Source organism: Hypanus sabinus, chromosome 26, assembly GCF_030144855.1.
Source record: "Hypanus sabinus isolate sHypSab1 chromosome 26, sHypSab1.hap1, whole genome shotgun sequence".
Lineage (NCBI taxonomy): Eukaryota > Metazoa > Chordata > Chondrichthyes > Myliobatiformes > Dasyatidae > Hypanus > Hypanus sabinus.
The window spans coordinates 43,514,290-43,534,658 of NC_082731.1; the positions used below are offsets into that span (position 1 = coordinate 43,514,290).

Here is a 20,369-nt window from a genome sequence, read left to right on the forward strand (position 1 = left end):
CTCAGATTTGTCCTGTTGTCGCACTTATATATTTACTGAAATCCACAGTTTTTCTCTATCATTATGTATTGCATTGTACTACTGCTGCAAAGTCAACAAATTGCATGACATTAAACCTGATTCTGATTTTTTTTTAAGGGTTCTTATGGGTTTCTTGTTTTTGTGGAAGCTGGTAAAGGAGGTGAATCTCAAGATTGTAAAGTGTTTGCATACTTTGATAATGAATGTACTTTGAACATTGAACTTTAAATTGCAGTACCAGAAAAAGCACTGTACTGCATGATTGCTGCAATGCCTTATCTTTCACTTATTCCTTTTTATTTCATCCAGACTTGCTAGTTTTAATTCCTTCCGCATTTCTCTAGAAAGAAAAGAGAAACAAAACTTACATTTTATGTACACGCTGACCTCTAGCAGTAATTGTGAATCTCAGGGTTTCTCTATTCCAGAGAAATGTGGGGGCTGGATCATTGGATGTTGAAGAAAACAGGAAGATTATGTTTTTTTTTGGTTATGAGAAATTATGGGGAAAGTTGAGCTGCAGCCAAGCTCAGATCAGCAGTGATCTTAACGAACAGCAGATCAGGCCCTTGGGAGCATATGGTTTATTCATGTTTCAGATTCCTATGTTCCAGAAGAAATCCTCTTACTCTCAGGAAATCAGAAGATGTTAATCATTTTAGAAGTGGTGTAGTTGTTGTAATTTGGGAATTGATTATGTTAAACTTGTAAATTTGAGAGAGAAGATTTGATTCGGTAGTTAAGAATGAGTCTGTCAAGGTCATCTATTACATCCAATGCTGCAGGTGCAGACCTGAGAAGGTTAGGAGACTGCTTTGTCCAGCAGCTTTGCTCTTCCACCACAAAAGGCAGGGGGTGCCCATTGAATGCGATTTACATTCCCATTCCCTTCCTCTACTGCCACAATGAGGCCAAACTCAGGCTGGAGGTGCAGCACCTCATATTCCATCTGTGTAGCTTCCAAACCAATGGCAAGAACATTGATTTCTCTCACTTTCAGTAATTATTCCTTCCCTCGTCTTTATTTTCTATTCCTCACTCTGGTTACATAGGTGGCAGAGTGGAGATTCATCTTACCAAAGGAGGTGTAAGGCACTCCTTCCTTCTGCTAGACCTGCAAGTCACCCTCGGGCAAGGTGTAGCCCCTGCTTAGCTCCCCGATCAGGGTCATATGAAGCCATGGGAGCAGGTGGTGGATGGTCGTATGAGCAGCTGGTGCAGATCACAAGTCCTGGTTATGTGACCACTGACACCAGGCAGACAATCTCTGAAGAGTATTGATAATGGCTGGGGGTCACCCGTCTTGTAAAGACACTGCCCGGAAGAAGGCAATGGCAAACCACTTCTGTAGAAAAATTTGCCAAGAACATCATGGTCATGGAAAGACCACTATCGCCCAAGTCATACAATATGGCACATAATGATGATAATGATGATTCTTGTTACCCTTTCACATCTTCTCCTTGTCAATACTGCTCATCACCTCCCTCTGGTTTTCCTCCTTTCCTTTCTTCCATGTTCCACTGTCCTCTTCTATCAGATTCTTTCTTCTTCAGTCTTTTACCTCTTCTACCTATCACCTCCCAGCTTCTAACTTCATTCCCCCTTTCCCTCACCTGGTCTCACCTATCACCTCCAGCTTTTATTCCTCCCTCTTTCCCCCCCCCCCCATCTTTTTATTCTGGCTTCTTCCCCCTTCCTTTCCAGTCTCGATGAAGAGCCTCAACCAAAATGTCAACTGCTTATTCCTTTCCACAAAAGTATTGCTCAGGATTTCCAGCATCTGTCGAATCTCCTGTACTTGTGAGCTATTCAGGCTGCCTGCCTCCCTCCTCCCAACTCTTAAAATCAAAAGTGAGTGTTCCCTGACAGTCCAAAAGTCAATCATGTTTTCCAATGAAAGGCGCCAAGAGAATTCCATTGCATCTTATCAAATAATGCTGTGGGACCTTCTGTACCATATCCACAAGGTTTAATATTTCATCTGTTGGAGCAGCACTACTTATGAGATGAGGTGAGGTATCAGTCCGCAGAGAAGCATTACATTTGTACCATATCCAAGCCTTACATGATGTACACACACAGCAGAGAAAAGATATTTAACCCTAAAAGGTACTACTAGGAAGTGTTGTAAATGCCTAACTGACCACGTGGTGACTTGTGGGAGAGAGACTGGTAGTACTCTCTACCAGTGGATGAGCTTTTGATTATAAGGACCTTAACCTGAAATATTAATTCTGTTACTTACGCAAGAGGTACTACAGATGCTGGAAATCTAGAGCAACACACACAATGTGCTGGAAGAGCTCAGCAGGCCAGACAGTCACTATACCAGGACGAGACCTTTCATCAGGACTGGAAAAGGGGAGGGGTAGGAGGAGTCAGAGTAGGAAGGTGGGGGGAGGGCAGGAAGAAGTACAAGGTGGTAGATGATAGGTGAAGCTGGGAGAGGGAGAAGGGGTGAAGTAAGGAGCTGGGAAGTCAATTGGTGAAAGAGGTAAAGGGATAGAGAAGGGGAATCTGATAGGAAAGGACAGAAGGCAGGGAAGGGGGAAGAGCACCAGAGAGAGGTGATGGACAGGTAAGGAGAGGAAGTGTGAGAGGGAAACAAGAACGGAGAATGGTGGAGGAGAGGAGGGAGGAGGCAATTACCAGAGGTTCGAGAATATAGGTCTGTTTTTCTCTATATATTTATAAATATATAAGAAAGAAAGGTAGTGATTGTACCAAGTATTAGGTGGCTGTAGTGGAATTTTTACTTAGATAAATTCACCCAAAAACTAGGATCAGAATAAGATATCAACCTCTGAAAATCACAAGCAAACTTCAGACAAAGTGGGGATCATATTGCATATGGGGAAGAAAATATCATAGAATAGCTGCATCACCCATGTGTTCCTATTTCTGGTTCCTCTCCTAACCTCCCTTCCATATATAACATATAACCATATAACAATCACAGCACGGAAACAGGCCATCTTGGCCCTCCTAGTCCGTGCCGAACCCTTAATCTCACCTAGTCCAACTTACCCGCACTCAGCCCATAACCCTCCACTCCTTTCCTGTCCATATACCTATCCAATTTTACCTTAAATGACACAACTGAACTGGCCTCTACTACTTCTACAGGAAGCTCAAAACCTCACAGCTATCACTCTTTGAGTAAAGAAATACCCCCTCGTGTTTCCCTTAAACTTCTGCCCCCTAACTCTCAAATCATGTCCTCTAGTTTGAATCTCCCCTACTCTCAATGGAAACAGCCTGTTCACGTCAACTCTATCTATCCCTCTCAAAATTTTAAATACCTTTTTTTTTCCTCTCCCTTTACCCATGTTCCACGCTGTCCTCTCCTACCAGAATCCATCTTCATCAGCCCCTTGTTTCTTCCACCCATCACCTCCCAGATTAGTCCAAATGAAGGGGGGGTGATGATAGACAGTGCAATGTAATCAAAACACAACACCGGAGGTGGAGACTGAAAACCTGCTATTTGTTATTGTCCAACAGCTGATTCAGGTATTCTTCCGATGTTGCCGAGGTGTTTTTATAGTGGAAGTATAGTGTTTTTATGTTTTTATAAGGGAGCTTTTATAGTGGAAAAGCCATTGCACTGGGATAGTTCCACTCTCTCAACCCCTTAAGTCCAGGTCCAATGATATGAATGAGCATCTCCATCTAGGTTCTTCCTTGGTTTCAGTGGACAACCATGACATCTTTTGTGCCTTGTCATGCTCTTCACATCCATGAAGCCTTGCAGTACCACCTTCCTAGTTGTTGGATTCTACTGTAGGTCTCATCTGTGCAGTCCGCTGGAGCTGACTTTGCAGACGAGAATAGCCGTGTCCCCATCTCACCGGGGTATGAGGCCCATCTATCCTCACATGCTTTAGCTTGCCTGGTGAAGCGCTAAGCCAGGATGTAGCTGCTGTCACGTGCAAATATCTATTTAGAGCCACAGGTGAGGGCTGAGTGTCCAGTGGAGACCAAAGGTGAGTTTGCTGTCCCAGAATGGACACGACAAGCTCCTTCACCAGAGGTACTACCCCTCCCTGGACACCCCATACACCCAGACTACACTTAACTTACCAATTTTTTCTGCTTTATTTGCAGTTTCGAAACTTCAAGATAATTTATCGACGCTATGCTGGACTCTACTTCTGTATTTGTGTAGATGTCAACGACAATAATCTGGTCTATCTGGAAGCTATCCACAACTTTGTGGAGGTAAGAAACAACTGCATTTGAAGAACATTCACACTATTTCTAAAATACAACTTTTGTAATTTTGACCCTAAACAGGAGATGCCAAATTTCATTTTGCCCATTGAGTCTGCTCTGCCATTTCATTATGACTGATCCATTTTCCCTCCCAGCCCCAGTCTTCCGCCTTCTCCCCGTATCCCTTCATGCCCTGACTAATCAATAATCTATCAACCACTGCCTTAAACATACGCAATGACTTGGCCTCCACAGCCAACTGTGGCACCAAATTCCACAGATTCATCACCCTCTGGCTAAAAAAATCCCTCCTCATCTCTGTTCAAAATGGACATCTCTCTTTTCTGAGGCAGTGACCTCTGAGGTGAGGGATGCAATGAAGCTTGGTGCAGCTACCACAAGGGCTTGGTGGAGTAGAAGCAAAGTATAAGGTTATAATCATAGAGCACTACAAGATAGAATCAGGCCCCTCAGCCCATTTAATTTGTGTTATATTCTGCCTAGGCCCATCAACCTGCACCTGGACCATAGCCCTTCGTACCCCTCCTATCCATGGACTTATTCAAACTTATGTTGAAATTGAACTCACATCCACCACATCTACTAGCAGCTTGTTCTTCTGCTACTGGACAGGCAGGGGCAGTGTTGGGTGAGGAAGTCCCTCAGTTAGTGTAGTAGATTGACAGACTGTGGGGTCACATGAGGGGCAGCAGTCCTCTTGGTTTTAAGAAATATAATAGAGCACTATTCAATGTATGTCTATGAGATAAGAATTTAATGGTTTATTCTTGTAAATATATTATTATAGATATAACATACTTTGAGGTAGACTTCATAAAGTCATCAGTTATTATCACGTGGTTCATTCAATGAAGGATTATATATTTTTAAGAGAAAGAATAGTGTGAGATGTTGTTAAATTGTCGAGACTTCTAAATCTAATGACTGATTCACTATGCTGGAGAAATAGAACACAGGAGATTCACCTGAACTACAGCTTAAGGTAAATCACAATCACAAGAAAGTTTGCAGACACAAAATTTGCAGACAGGAACTCAGCAGGTCAAGCAGCATCTATGGAAAAGAATAAACAGGGCTGATGAAAGGTCTCGGCCCAAAATATCATCTGTTTACTCCTTCCTATAGGTGCTGCCTGACTTGCTGACCTTCTCCAGCGTTGTGTGTGTGTGTTGCTACAAGTTAAGGTGTTCCATCGGGAATTAATTTGGTGGAGAGATATTCCATGAGCTGCTGTACCATTCAGCTTTGCAATTGCTTTATTGAGATACCACACAGTTTAGGCCCTTCTGGCCTTTTGAGCCACGCCACCCAACAATCCCCCAATTCAATCCTCTCTTAATCGAGTGACAATTTACAATGACCAATTAACCTACCAACCGGTACGTCTTTGGACTGTGAGAGGAAACTAGAGCACCCCGGATGAAACCCATGCAGTCACAGGGAGAACATACAAACTCCTTAGAGGCAGCAGCGGAAATTGAACCCGGGTCATTTGTGCTTTAAAGCGTTGTGCTAACCACTACACTACTGTACTTTATGATGCTGAGGAATTCTGTAATGGTGTGTATGGAAGCCCCATACTTAATCTTAGACTAAGTAGTCTGCCTTTAATCTTTACACAAGCTTGTATATCTAAAGTACCAACTTGGATAAGGTGACAAAATACCACAATTTTGGCAGGAAGTCTGTGAAAACAGTAAATCTACACAGAAGGGTGGCAGTTTCTGAGGAAGTTTGTAATTGCTTGCTTCCTCCCTTTTAGCAATTGTGCTTGTATCTCAAGTGGCAGACGGGATGTCACCAAGGTTGAGCCTTTAAGATAAATCGGCAAGAGTTGACTTAGAGTGGACGTAGAGAGGATGCTTCATATAGTGGGCAAGTCTAGGAGCAGAGGACACAACCTCAGTAGAAGGATGTACTTTTTAAACAGAGATGAGGAGAATGTTCTTTAGCCAGATGGTGGTGAATAAACAAGGTAGGTAAGTCACCTGGACTAGATGACTACACCTCAGGGTTCTAAAGAGGCAGCTGAAGAGATTGTGGAGGCATTAGTAATGATCTTTCAAGAATCAATGGATTCTGGCATGGTTCTGGAAGACTGGAAAATTGCAAATATCACTCCACTCTTAAAGAAGGGAGGGAAGCAGAAGAAAGAAATTATAGGCCAGTTATCCTGACTTCAGTGGTTGGAAAGATGTTAGAGTCTTTTACTAAGGATAAGGTTTTGAGTTACTTGGAGACACCAGATAAAAGACACCAGGCCAAAGTCAGCATGGTGTGCTAAAGGGGAAATCTTGCCTGATAAAGCTGTTGGAATTCTTTGAGGAAATTACAGGCAGGAAAAACAAAGGAGGGTCAGTGGATATTGTTTATTTGGCTTACCAGAAGGCTTTGACAATGTGTCACACATGAGGCTGCTTAATAAAATAAGAGCCCATGCTATTACGGGAAAGGTACTGGGATGGCTGGAAGATCGGCTGACTGACAGGAGGTAAAGGGGACCATTTCTGGTTGGTTGCTGATAACTTAGTGATGTTCCTCAGGGGTCGGTGTTGGGGCCGCTTCTTTTTATGTCAGTGATTTGGATGATGGAATTGATGGCTTTGAGGCCATGTTCCAGATGATGTGAAGATAGGTGGAGGGGCAAGTAGTGTTGTGGAAACAGGGAGCCTGCAGAAGGACTCAGACAGATTGAGAGACTAGGCAAAGAAGTGGTAGAAGAAATATAGTGTAGGGAAGTGCATGGTCATACACTTAACAGAAGGAATAAAGGCATGAACTGTTTTCTAAGTGGGATGAAAATCCAAAATGCAGAGGTGCAAAGGGACTTGTGAGACCTTGTGCAGGATTCCCTAAAGGTTAACTTGCAGGTTGAGTCAGCCGTAATGAAAGCAAATTAAGTGTTGGCATTCATTTCAAAAAGACTAGAATATAAAAGGAAGGATGTAATGCTGAGGCTTTATGAGGCATTGATCAGGCTGCATTTGGAGAATTGTGAGCAGTTTTCAGCCCTTTATCTAAGAAAGGATGTGCTAGCATTGGAGAGGGTTTAGAGGAGATTCACACGAATGATCCAAGGAGTGAGGGCCTGTACTCACTGGAGTTTAGAAGAATGAGGGCAGATCTCATTGAAACCTAATGAAAGGCCTAGATAGAGTGGATGTGGAGCAGATGTTTCCAATAGTGGGAGAGTCTCAGATGAGAGAGCAAAGCCTCTGAATACAAAGACATTCATTTAGAATAGGGATGAGGAAAAATTTCTATAGCCAGGGAATGGTGAAACTGTGGAATTCATTGGGTATATGTAAGGTGGAGGTTGATAGGTTCTTGATTAATCAGAGTGTCGGGTTAGAAGAAGAATGGGGTTGAGAGGATAACAAATCAGCCATGATGGAATGATGGAGCAGATTCAATGGGCCGAATGGCTGAATTATGCTCCTATGCCTTATGGTCTTATATTATTTGTGTAAATGAACCCTACTGTGTCTTTCTTGCTAACAAAAGCACCACAAGATATTTTAAACTACTGAGCAAAGGCTTTTCATTATCTTAAACAAGATTCACTACTCTCTCTCTCTCTCTCTCTGCCCCGCTCCATGCTGCCAAGATGCTGACTCACAATGAGATACATTTTCAAAGTGACAGGTTTTATTTATTTTATGTTTGGGCATCAGTCTTAAGTTGGTTCTCTCATTCTCTATTTATCCAGTGCAGTTGATAAGCAATTAGATTTAGAAGTCTTACCCAGCCTGAGAGAGAGCTTAATTGTATTAGCACTGTTAACAGTTGGTTTGAGTCATTCTTGTCACAATTAACAGCACACTGATAATGTCTCCTTGCACGCTGACAAAATGTTTGCAAGTAAATTGCCAGTTTTGGAGAATAATCATAGTCATGAGATTATGATAATCTACATCATATGACACAGCCCATAATGGTGATATCATACAACATGGCACATAATGATGATGATGAACTCAACCCTGATCTGCAATAAAACAATGGTATTAACTTTGGAACTTGGGAATGATTTCCCTGGGAACACTGGACCAGAAGTAGACTATCTGGGCTCATAAGCCTGGGCTTATCTTCAGTAAAGGTTGATTTGCGGCTTACTCCATTGCCTTTAACCTTCATATCATCTTTGGTTAAAGATCTACCAAGCTTGTTGCCTGATGATTAGAAATAAATACATTGAAATCTTTCAATTAAGCCACCCCTTTTCAATAGAAAATTCAAAGAATACAATCTTCCCTTACAATTTAACCTTGGAATCCGGGCATTATTCTGCTAAATGTGTCATGAAATCCTCCCAGGGCCAATATATCCTTCTATTCAGAAACATGGCACAAAATGATGATGAACATAGAGTTATTATAGCATGAAACCAGGACTTTCAGCCCACCAACTGCTCATTCAATATGCTACCTCTTCAATCACCAAGATCAAATATAATCTTCACAGTGCAAGGATTGCAGTTATGATCAGAGTGCATTGAGAAATGACATGCCACAATGTATTTGCATCTTCCAGCCAGCAGTGGCAATGTATAAGCTCACTTATGGGGAGGTAGAAATGCGTTTTAGGAAGCTTAGAGGCTGTACGTGTGAATCTAGAGCCATGGAGCAGTAGAGCTCAGAAACAGCAAACTTGAGAAAGTCTGTAGTCTGTTGATGCTTGGAAATCCAAAGCAACACACACAACATAGTGGAGGAACTCAGCAGGCTAGGCAACATCTATGGAAGAGAGTAAACAATCAACACTTTGGGCCAAGACCCTTCTTCAGGATCTTGCCAGTATGCATAGTCCCATCTACCTTCACCCACAACATAGCCTGCCATACCTCCCCCATCTATGTACCTATCCAAACTTCTCTTGTGTTGAAATCAGGCTCACATGGACCACTTGCACTGGCAGCTCATTCCACACTCTCACCACCCTCTGAATGAAGAAGTTCCCCCTAATGTTCTCCTTAAATATTTCACCTTTTACCCTAAACCTATGATCTCTAGTTCTTGTCTCTCCCAACCTGACAGCAGAAAGCCTTCAAGTATTCACCCTAATTATTTATTGAGACACTGCACAGAATAGGCCCTTCCAGTCCTTCGAGCCAAGCCACCCAGCAATTCCCCCGATTTAATCCTAGCCTAATCACGGGATAATTTACAATGATCAATTAACCTACCAACCGGTACGTCTTTGGACTGTGGGAGGAAACCACAGCACCCGGAGGAAACCACAGCACCCAGAGGAAACCCACGCGGTCATGGGGAGAACGTACAAACTCCTCACAGACAATTTACCCCTTATAATGATGGATACCTCTATAAGATCGCCCCATATTCGCCTGTGCTCCAGGGAATAAAGTCCTAGCCTGTTCCACCTTCTCCAGTAACTCAGGTCCTCGAGTACCTGCAACATCCATAAGATTTAAAATTGGAAAGTGTTGACATAAATTGTGTAAAGATGTAATTTTTTTTACACATTTGTAAACTTAAGGGTTGGGAAAAACAAGATTTACAGTTCCATTGGCTTTTCATAGTCTCCCAAAGCACTTCCCTAAATAAGATACTTTTGCATTGTAGTCACTTGTAATTTAGGATATCCTGCAGCCTATTTGCAAGCAAGGGGCGCCACAGACAATAACCAGAAAACCAGTCAAAGTGCCGTTGACTGAGGGATAAATATCAATTGCACGATGGTTGGTATAACTCCTCTACACTGTTTCATTGATAAGTCCGGGCAGCAGGGAAAAGGCGGGAGAATGGGGTTGAGAGGGATAATAAATCAGCCATGATGGGCCAGATGGCCTAATTCTGTTCCTATGTCTGTTGCTGTTATGGACCGTTCATGTCTACAGTCACTGCATACTACAGTTAAGAAGTCTAAGACCAGAAGACAAAGCCTCGGGATACAAAGATGTACATTTAGAACAGAGATGAGGAAAAATTTCTTTAGCCAGAGGGTGGTAACTCTGTGGAATTTTTTGCCACAGGCATTCTGCACAGGCCAAGTCATTGGGTATATTTAGAACAGAGATTCATAGTTCTTGATTAATCAGAGCGCCAGGTATTATGGGAAGAGGCAGGAGAATGGGGTTGACCGAGATAATAAATCAGCCATGATGGAATGTCAAATGGCCTAATTCTGCTCCTTTGTCTAATGGTTCCATGGGATCTTTTAAGCCCGTCTCAGGGATCTTAGTTTAATGTCCCATCCAGAAATGCCATCGCCAGCATCACTTCCCAGGTACTGCAATGCAAGTGGTCAGGCTCTGATGTGGGACTCGAACTTCCAACCTTGTGACTCTGACGAAAAGCTCAGCAGTGGTGAGGTGACAGCCATCTTAGCTTTCTAAAACCTTGAGGACTGCTGGTGACAAAGACAGGGTGCAGTGACCTCTTCCATATTTTCTGTTATGAGCAGATAACATGATGGTACAACATAAGCAAAAAGCTAGAGGAACTCAGCAAGTTAGGCAACATCAATGAAGAGAATAGGCAGTCAATGTTTCGGGCTGAAGCCCTTCCTCTGGACTGCAATAGAAAGGAGGCAGAATCCAGAAACCTTCTGGTCCCATACCAGCTTCTTTCATTGCAGGCCTAAAACGACGACTGTTTCTACACCTCCATAGATTCAGTCTGACCTGCTGAGTTCCTCCAGCATTGTGTATGTGTTGCTCAGGATTTCCAGCACCTGCAGAATCACATATGTTGAACATTACGATACAGCTCCATTTCGTTTAGAAAGATGATTTAGTCACTTAATTATTTAGCGATACAGAGCAGAGTAGACCTTTCAAGCCTTGCCATCAACAAACGCGAATAACCCTAACCTCGTTGGACTGTGGGTGGAAACCAGGAGAAAAGCCATGTTTCCCACAAGCTCCTTACAGTGGACGCTGGATAGAACTCCGGAACACCTAATTTGTAATCGTGTTGCACTAACTGCTATGCTACACTGGCTCCCAATATGATGTGTGTGGGAGACAGAATTCAAAGCATAGATGGAAAAGGGAGGCATACTTAGAGAAAGAAGCATCAAGTAATTACAAAGAACTTTAACAAGAGTTGCAGAGTTGAGCTTTGATGGTCATTAAAGCTATTAGTTGGATGTTAGGGGGAAGCATTGTGTGGATATGTCTCTACCAAAGCAGGAGTAATTCCCTCCTTCCTTCCGCTAGCCTGCAGGTCACCCTTGGGCAAGGTGTAGCACCTGCTTAGCCCCCTTGATCAGGGTCGCGTAAAGCCATGGGAGCAGGTGGTGGATGGTCGTATGAGCAGCCGGTGCAGATCACAAGTCCTGGTTATGCAACCACTGGCACCAGGCAGACCCTTTCTGAAGAGTATTGATAATGACTAGGGTCAACTGTCTTGTAAAGACACTGCCCAGAAGATGGCAATGGCAAACCACATCTTTGGAAAGATTTGCCCAGAACAGACGTTGTCATGGAAAGGTCACAATCGCCCACGTCATACAGCATGGTGCATAATGACCAAACAATGGAAGCATAAGTAAGGTATCAGAAGAATCTTCTAAATATTGCAGCAGCCTTAAAACTCTGAAAGAGTACTGAATATGTAACAATAAAAACAGATCTGACTAGGTGTCCTTGGCCTGAAACATTGGTTCTATTTCTCTATTGGCAGATGCTGCTTCAACTGCTGATGTTTCTCGCATTGTCCATTTTTATTTCAGGTTTCTTTCTGGTGTCTGCATTTTTTTCAACATCAGATTGGTTCCACCAAAATATTAGATGGTGCAGGGAAATTACAGTACTGTGCAACAGTCTTAGACACATATGGGTAAGGGTGCTTAAGACTTTTGCATAGTACTGTACGTGAGGAATTCTCTGGAAAATAAACAAGATGTTCTCAATCCACGTACTTTCTAGTCCTGGAGTTTTTTTTCCAAATATAATTACTGCATATTTCCTTCAGCTGACATGAAATTAAACAGTCTCTGATCGAGCATATTACAGAGAGTAAATGTAAAGTACTGTTAAATCTTATCATCTGTTTCATCTCATTTCAGGTTTTGAATGAATATTTCCATAACGTCTGTGAATTAGATCTTGTCTTCAACTTCTATAAGGTAGGTCAGTGAGTGTGGGGATAAAGCAATGTGTTTCTGCTTGTTGCTGAGGCTTTAGAGCTTCAACAGCTCACGGAGAGTTTTCCTGTGATCCAGTAACATGGGTAAAGCACAGAAATAGTTGTTCACCATCAGAAGTACATGCAGTGGCCTCTTTATTAGGTACGGCTGTACATCGCTCGTTAATGCAAATATCTAATCAGCCAATCATGTGGCAGCAACTCAGTGCATCAAAGCATGCTGAGATGGTCAAGCAGTTGAGTTGTTGTTCAGACCAAACATCAGAATGGCAAAGAAATGTGACCTAAGTGACTTTGATTGTGGTGTCAGAAGGGGTGATTTGAGTATTTCTGAAACTGCTGATCTGTGATGTTCACGCACAACAGTCTCTAGAGCAGGGGCTCCCAATTTTTTTTAATGCCAAAGACAGACCCCTACCATTAACCAAGGGGTCCATGGACCCAGGTTGGAAAACCCTGCTCTAGAGTTCACAAAGAATGTCGTAAGCACAAAAAGTATCCAGTTCTGTGGGAGAAAGCGCCTTGTTAATGAGAGAGGTCAAAGGAGAATGGCCAGATTGGTTTAAGATTACGTTGAGGCAGCAGTAACTCAAAACGCCACATGTTATAACAGCGGAGTGCAAAATAGCATCTCTGAACACCCAACCCCTTGAACCGTGAAATGGATGGTCTACAGCAGCGGAAGATCTTGAACATGCACTGAATATATGCCTGAGATTACTTGGGCTCTTAAATCTTTCTGTTTTCCTTTACTCTTTGCTTCGTTGTCCCATTGTTGAATGCAAAAACTCAACATAGAATTCATCAGTTCAGCACCAGTATGTTGACACTGCATGAGCCACAGTCGAGGGTATGGGTTCCCAACCTGGGACCCCGGACCCCATGCTAAGTAGTATTGGTTCATGGCATGCAAAAGGTTGGGAAGCCCTGGTTTAGGGTTATACAGCATGGAAGCACCAAGACTAATCCACTGTTGAGCACCCCACACTAATCTTTCTTGTTATTCCCCACAAATTCCCATCTGCTGCCCCCAGAGCCCACCTCTTACCTACTTCCTATGGACAATTTATGGTGACCCACACAACGTAGGAGGAAATGGAAGAACCTAGAGAATCACAGTGCAGTCTCAGGAAGAACATGCAAATTCCATGTACATGGCAATAAAAGACAGTATAAACCACGATGCCACCTGAGATCTGCCTTCATAACAACTACAGGACTGTACAAAGGTCTAATGCACATATATATAGCTAAGACTTTTGCACAGTGCTGTATTTGTCGACGTGCAGCAGAAAGCGAGTTTGTAAATCTGGTGGGAGCAAAGGATGTTAGGAATGGCGAGGGGTTGTGGGACAGTTGGCAGAGAAAAGTGCCAGGGCGGGGGGGTGTGGCGTGGGCAGGTCGCAAGGAAGGAGTGCTGGAGTTGGGGGGGGTGGTGGTGGTACAACACATCATAACATGAACTACAGAGTCCAATCCAGAAACTCTGTCAGTTAAAAATTTATCTGCTAATCCGACTGTTTCACCAGTTTACTGGGGATCTTTTTGACTTTAGAAGATTCAAAAACCCGATAATGTTGTTCAGTCACGGTGATTGGGGGCATTAATCAAATTTCCAAGCAGGATAAAACCATGTCGCTTCAGAGCGGATGTCAGCGGCAGCTATGGGAAACGTTTAAGCAATTGATAGAAGGATTTACCTAAAACTGTTCTTCAGAGTTGGAAACAGGAAATAACATGTGCCACATAATTTATTTAAGGCATTCGTGCAGCCCAGCTGAATAAACTGGCTTAGTATGTGCGATGTGTTCCTTTTAAGCAAATTATGGTCACATGTAGAGATCTACTGATAGCGATCGTAGACTAGAACACCTCCACCCTTTTAGCTGTACCATTTGCGGCTATACCTTAGTGTGGAGGAATGCTCCTTGCCAACCCCTCAAGGAGGTGTGGTAAAGTCCTGAGAAGGGGCAATTATTGAAGCAAATTGTATTTGTTCAGCCTTTTCTAATTATAGGGGGGAAGTAGAAAGGAGGCCCAGTAAAAGACAAACGTCTGTGAAGTTGAAACAGGAATGAAAGATTTGTTAACTTCTGTCTAAATTTATTGCCTCAAATGACTCCCATGGCTTCTTGTAATTACCAGCACTCAGTGGCCACTTTATTAGGTACATCTGTACATCTGCTCCTTAATGCAAAAATCTAGTCAGCCAATCATGTGGCAGCAACTCAATGCATAAATGCATGCAGGCATGGTCAAGAGGTTCAGTTGTTGTTCAGACCAAACATCAGCATGGGGGAAGAAATGTGATTTAAGTGACTTTGACCATGTTGATGCCAAATGGGGTGGTTTGTGTATCTCAGAAACTGCTGATTTCCTGGGATTCTCATGCAGGAATTTACAGAGCATGGTGTGATAAATAAAAAAATATCCATTGAGCGACAGTTCTGTGGGCAAAAACGCCTTGTTAATAAAAGACTCTATGGAGAATGGCCAGACTGGTTTAAGCTGAAAGGAAGGTGACAGTAACTCGAATAACCACAGTAGTGTGCAGAAGAGCATCTCTGAACGTTTGAAGTGGATGGGATACAACAGCAGAAGACCACTAACATACAGAAATGCGCTCAATGGGCACTTTATTATGTAATACCCATACCTAATGTGGGTGGTGGGGTGGAGATACATCTCTATCAAAGGAGGTGTAGGCGCTCCTTCCCCCATTAGCTTGCAGGTCATCCTTGGACAAGGTGTAGCACCTGCTGAGCACCCCCCCCCCCCCCCGGCTGATCAGAGTCATGTGAAGCCATGGGAGCAGATGGTGGACGGTCGTATGAACAGCCGGTGCAGATCACAAGTCCTGGTTATGCGACCACTGACGACAGGCAGACAATCTCTGAAGAGTATTGATAATGGCTGGGGTTTGCCTGAAAGGTGGCAATCAAAAACTACTTCTGTAGAAAAATTTGCCAAGAACAATCTTGATCATAGACCACGATCAGCCATGTCATATGACACAGCACATGATAATGATGATGTACCTAATAAAGTGGCCACTGGGTGTATATCAGAAGTACACAGCTCAGGGTACATCTTCCACATCCAGCTCCGCTTTGAATGACAAAATCTATAATTAATTCTTGGGGTTTCATGCACCTACCTATAACCTTCAGTGAATCCTGCGTAACAACATTAAATCTTGACTGCAGCTAGTTTGAGGGTGACATAATTGTATCCCTGAGGGCTCAATTTGCTGTTTCTGTACCATTGTTATAATCTTATCATTTATCACAGACCCTGCAAAATGCCACACAGCCCTTTGAGCAACCAGTTACTGAATCTCTCTAAAATCCAAATAGGCTCGCTGTGTCGGGAGAGGCATAAGGAGTTGGGGGGCATTGCGCTTATAGAAAAATTGAATATATTTTCTCCTTGGAATATGGTGTTGTATATTAAGAATGAAGATCTGCATTTTTTCTGGCCTTTATCAATTTTATATCGTTCATTCGTTATGTGCCACGTTTTATGAAATGGACGATCATGGTCTTTCTGTGACTATGATGGTTCTTGGCAAATTTTTCTACACAAGTGGCTTACCATTGCCTTGTCCTGAGTGGTGTCTTTATAAGACTGTCGACCCCCAGCCATTATCAATACTCTTCAGAGATTGTCTGCCTGGCGTCAGTGGTCACATAACCAGGACTTGTGATGTGCATCGGCTGCTCGTATGTTCCCATGGCTTCACATGACCCTTTCGGGGGGGGGGGTTTAAGCAGGTGCCACACCTTGTCCAAGGGTGACCTGCAGACTAGCGGAGAGAAGGAGTGGCATATGTCCCCATCCTGACGCTCAAGGTTCATATAACAGAGATTATTGTTTTTAGCAGATAATAATTTTAACTGGTGTAATACTAATTTGCACACCACACAGTAATCCTTGGTTTAGTCATAGTTTACTGACATGGAGGCCCTAACATAGTGAGTCTGGAGATCAAAACCTGGAGGTTGAGACCCCTAGATTAGCAAGTCTGGTGGTTGAAACCCTTAGGGCAATGAGCCCGGAGGTTGTGTTCCGGAAGCTTGGGTTGGTGGGTGGGGGCGGGCAGGGGGATGTGAAAGGGGGTTGTTTTGCTTGTTGCATGTTCGCACTACGCTGGCGCCGGAATGAATGGCGACACTTGTGGGCTGCCCCCAGTGCATCCTCGCATTGTGTTGGTTGTTGACGTAAACAACACAGTTCACTGTGGGTTTTGATGTACATGTGATCAATAAACTAATCTGATCTAGAAGGGGATCGTGCCTTGGTTTACTTCACTTGCACCTGAGCACTAATGAAAGAACATTTTCCTGGATGCTGAGAGAACATGTAAACATTATAGATGAGACCAGAACCAGTAGTCATGAAATTTAGAATGGCCACTAATAAAACTAGTGGGAATTTCAGGGGATCCTATTCTATTCAGAGGGTGGCAAAAACATGGAATTTCTGCTCTTGGAACCGTTAGTATGAATGTATCCTAAGGGAAGTTAGACAAGCATTTACAGAGAAAGGAATAAAAATAAACACAAAGGATTCTGCAGATGTTGGAAATCCAGAACAACACACACATAAAATGCTAGAGGAACTCAGCAGGTCAGGCAGCACCTATGGAGGCAAATAAACAGTCAATGAAGCGAAATGAAGCGTCTCCAACCGAATTGTCGATTGTTTATTCCCCTGTCTGAGTTGCTGAGTGTCTCCAGCATTCTGTGCATGTTGCTGTTGAAAAAGGCACCATCCAGGATATGTTCTCTTTTCGCTGCCGTCAGGCTGAAGGTTCAGGAGATCAGAACCCATGCCACCAGGTTTAGGAACAGTTATTAACCCTCAAGCATCAGGCTCTTGAACCAGACAGGATAACTTCACTCACCTCAACACTGAACTGATTCCACAACCTATGGACTCACTTTCAAGGATTCTACAATTCATCTTCTCAATTCTATTTGTAATTTATTTATCATTATTATTATTAGTTTTTCTTTTTGCATTTGCACAGTTTATCTCCTTTTCCACGTTTGTTACTTGTCCATATTTGTGAGTAGTTCTTCATTGATTCTATTGTATTTCTTTGTTCTACTGTGAGTGCCTGCAAGAAAATGAATCTCTAAAATGAATTAATATATTAGTTAGTATATGATGACATATACATACCTTGATAATAAATTTACATTGAACCTTGGAGCTATAGGGCTGAAACAGCCTGTGCTGTTAGGGAGACACAGTAGCGCAATGATTCACACAAAGCTTTACAGTACCGGCGACCCGAGTTCAATTCCTGCCGCTGTAAGGAGTTTGTGCGTTCTCCCCGTGACCATGTGAGTTTCCTCCAGGTGCTCCGATTTATCCTCACAGTCCAAAGGTGTTCTGGCTGGTAGGTTAATTAGTCATTTTAAATAGCCCCATGATTAGGCCAGGATTAAATTGAGGGATTGCTGGCTGGCATGGCTGGAAGGACCATCTCCACACTGATGTCAATTAAAAAAATAATAAATAATACTACATAAAGATCTATGGTATTTCTGTAATGATGCCCCCACTTTTCTCTTTGCAGGTGTATACAGTGGTGGATGAGATGTTCCTAGCCGGAGAGATCAGAGAAACAAGCCAGACCAAGGTGTTAAAACAACTGCTCATGTTACAGTCCTTGGAGTGAACATCATAAGGACGCTTCAACGAAAGCAGCTTAAACCCAAGCTCCACTGGTGCAAGTGTGTGTGTGTGTGTGTGTGTGTGTGTGAGAGAGAGAGAGAGAGAGAGAGTGAGAGAAGAGCAGAGAGGAATGAATGTATACTATAGGGAACAATGAATGTTAACCCAGTTACTGCAGGACAAAGACCACTTAACCCACCTGAAACGTCCTACAACACTTACTTCACAATTGATTCACAAGTTAATCTGGTTGTAAGGCACTTCTGGCTATCTGACTATTGATTAGTTAGTATCCATATACTGTATTCTGCGCAGTACTGTGCAAAAGTATTAAACACATATATATAGCTAGGGTGTCTCAGACCTTTGCACAGACTGTATTTGTCAACGTGGAGCAGATATGGCGGGAGAAAAAGGATGCTGAGAATGGTGAAGGCGGAGCACTGCAGGAGGGGTGTGGGACAGGTGGCAGAGAAGGAGTGTGAGGGAGTGGCGCAAGTGTAGCCCTGAGACACCAAACAAGGTCATTTGATTCCACACAATTGGTTTATTTATCATTACAGAATGTCTCTCTGGTGCTTCCCTCTCTCCCTTCCCCTTTCCCCAGCCATAATTCCCCTCTCCCTTCCCCCTTCCCACTCTCAGTCCACAATAGAGACCCAGGTTTATCATCACTCACCTATGTCGGGATTTTTTTTTGTGGCAGCAGTACAGTGCAATACATAAAATCACTATAGTACTGTGCAAAAGTCTTATTACAAGAGTTTTGCACAGTACCGTAACACTGCTTTCCAAGTTAGTCCCAGAACAGGACAAGTACTTGATTCAGAGCAGTACGGTATATCACCAAGAGAGCACATGTACGGTTACACTGCAATGTCCGTAATGTGAACTGAACACTAGATTGAGTGCTCATTCGTAGAACACACCCCACACAAACCAAGTTGGTGTTGTCATCGGAAGTTAATGTGAAAGCAGGGAGGAATTTTCATATTCTGTCTTTGTTACATTTGCCCACGTTGTCCTGACTGAGACGGCCATTCAAAGTACTGGTGATGGGAGCAAATTTGATCTGAGATTCATGTGAGAATCACATTTAAAATTATGTGATGAATTGCTGCCGCGGTGTTGTTGAAGATAACCAGTCAGAGCACCAAAAAGCTAATGTGCTTTTAACTGTTTGCATACTTTTGCTGACTGTTCGACAACTTCTTGTTTCAGAGAAGCTAAGCTATTCAGCCCCAGATTTGAGTTTATCACTGAAATCTCTGACTGGGAATTCGGACTGGTTGCTGGAGTTCTATTCTGTGCACAGTTTACACCCCACGGCACACCTTGGCTCTGTGACTTTTATTCTTGCCCTGACAGCTCTCTTCTTTGAAGGACAGGGTTTTCCACAAACACATTTGAATGTCACTCAGGGGAAACTGTAATGGATGCAAATGACCTGTCAAATAGCCGGAATTCAGGAACCAGTATTAGTTCACAGACATCAGTGTTTTATATATAATTATTACATCAAAGTGTCTGATTATTGTTCACTACCCACTTTCAAATCCCCCCCAACCCCTCCCAGCCAAAAAAAAGGAAGTGCAGTTTGTGATAATTGAACCACTTAATAAAACTACACGAGAACCCACTGTAGAATCAATTTGCTTGAATCCATTGACCGGATCCCTGAACAATAGTGACACCGCTGACTGTCAGCATGTTGCACATTCCTGCTAATTAGCACCGAAGTCTCTGGATCTATGAATAACTGAAGCAGTGGAAATCTTTCCAGCTCATCCGATTTGCAGAATAAATCTAAACGTCAACTGAAGAGTTCCTATTCCTGACTTAATCCATTCAGTTACAGGGTTATGTTGCTCTGGTTGGTGTAACCTGTACTTGGATAAAGCAAAATGCTTCTCTGATGGTGTTTTTAACTTCTTTTAAATAACATTTGCCCAGTCCTTGTTTGTTGCATTTGAATGGAGTTCATGTGTGTGGAGAAATTTCTCTTCTACTTATTGAGCCAAAATGTTGTAATTATCAGTAGAAATGTCCTGTTATGTGGAGGCAGTAACCTGTCACAATAAATGCAAGAAGTGTTCCTTGTGTGTTTTGAAAGAAGCAACATCAGCCAAGCGTCTTTGGGAAGCCTTTGTGAAGCTTTACTAACCTGCTGGGGGAGTTAACCACACAACCAGCCTGGTTCTTCCCCCCAAGGGGGGAATGCCGTTGACCAGCAGTGGTGACCTTCAAATGATCCTATAAAATAAGAACTGTCTGTGCACCTGCAGGTAGTTTGTAAAGAACCGGTCAAGA

At 42.9% G+C, this 20,369-nt stretch overlaps 1 protein-coding gene across 1 annotated transcript in view; it reads left to right on the forward strand.

The window, feature by feature from the left end:
* ap2s1 (adaptor related protein complex 2 subunit sigma 1) overlaps positions 1-20,154 on the forward strand; it is a 66,186-nt gene extending 46,032 nt beyond the window's left edge. Inside the window, exons 3-5 of the mRNA XM_059950939.1 lie at positions 4,132-4,245; positions 12,295-12,354; positions 17,962-20,154. Of these exons, the coding sequence (XP_059806922.1) occupies positions 4,132-4,245; positions 12,295-12,354; positions 17,962-18,063 (276 nt within the window). The 3' untranslated portion in view covers positions 18,064-20,154. The remainder of the gene's footprint in view (positions 1-4,131; positions 4,246-12,294; positions 12,355-17,961) is intronic.
* The last annotated feature ends 215 nt before the right edge of the window (positions 20,155-20,369 follow it).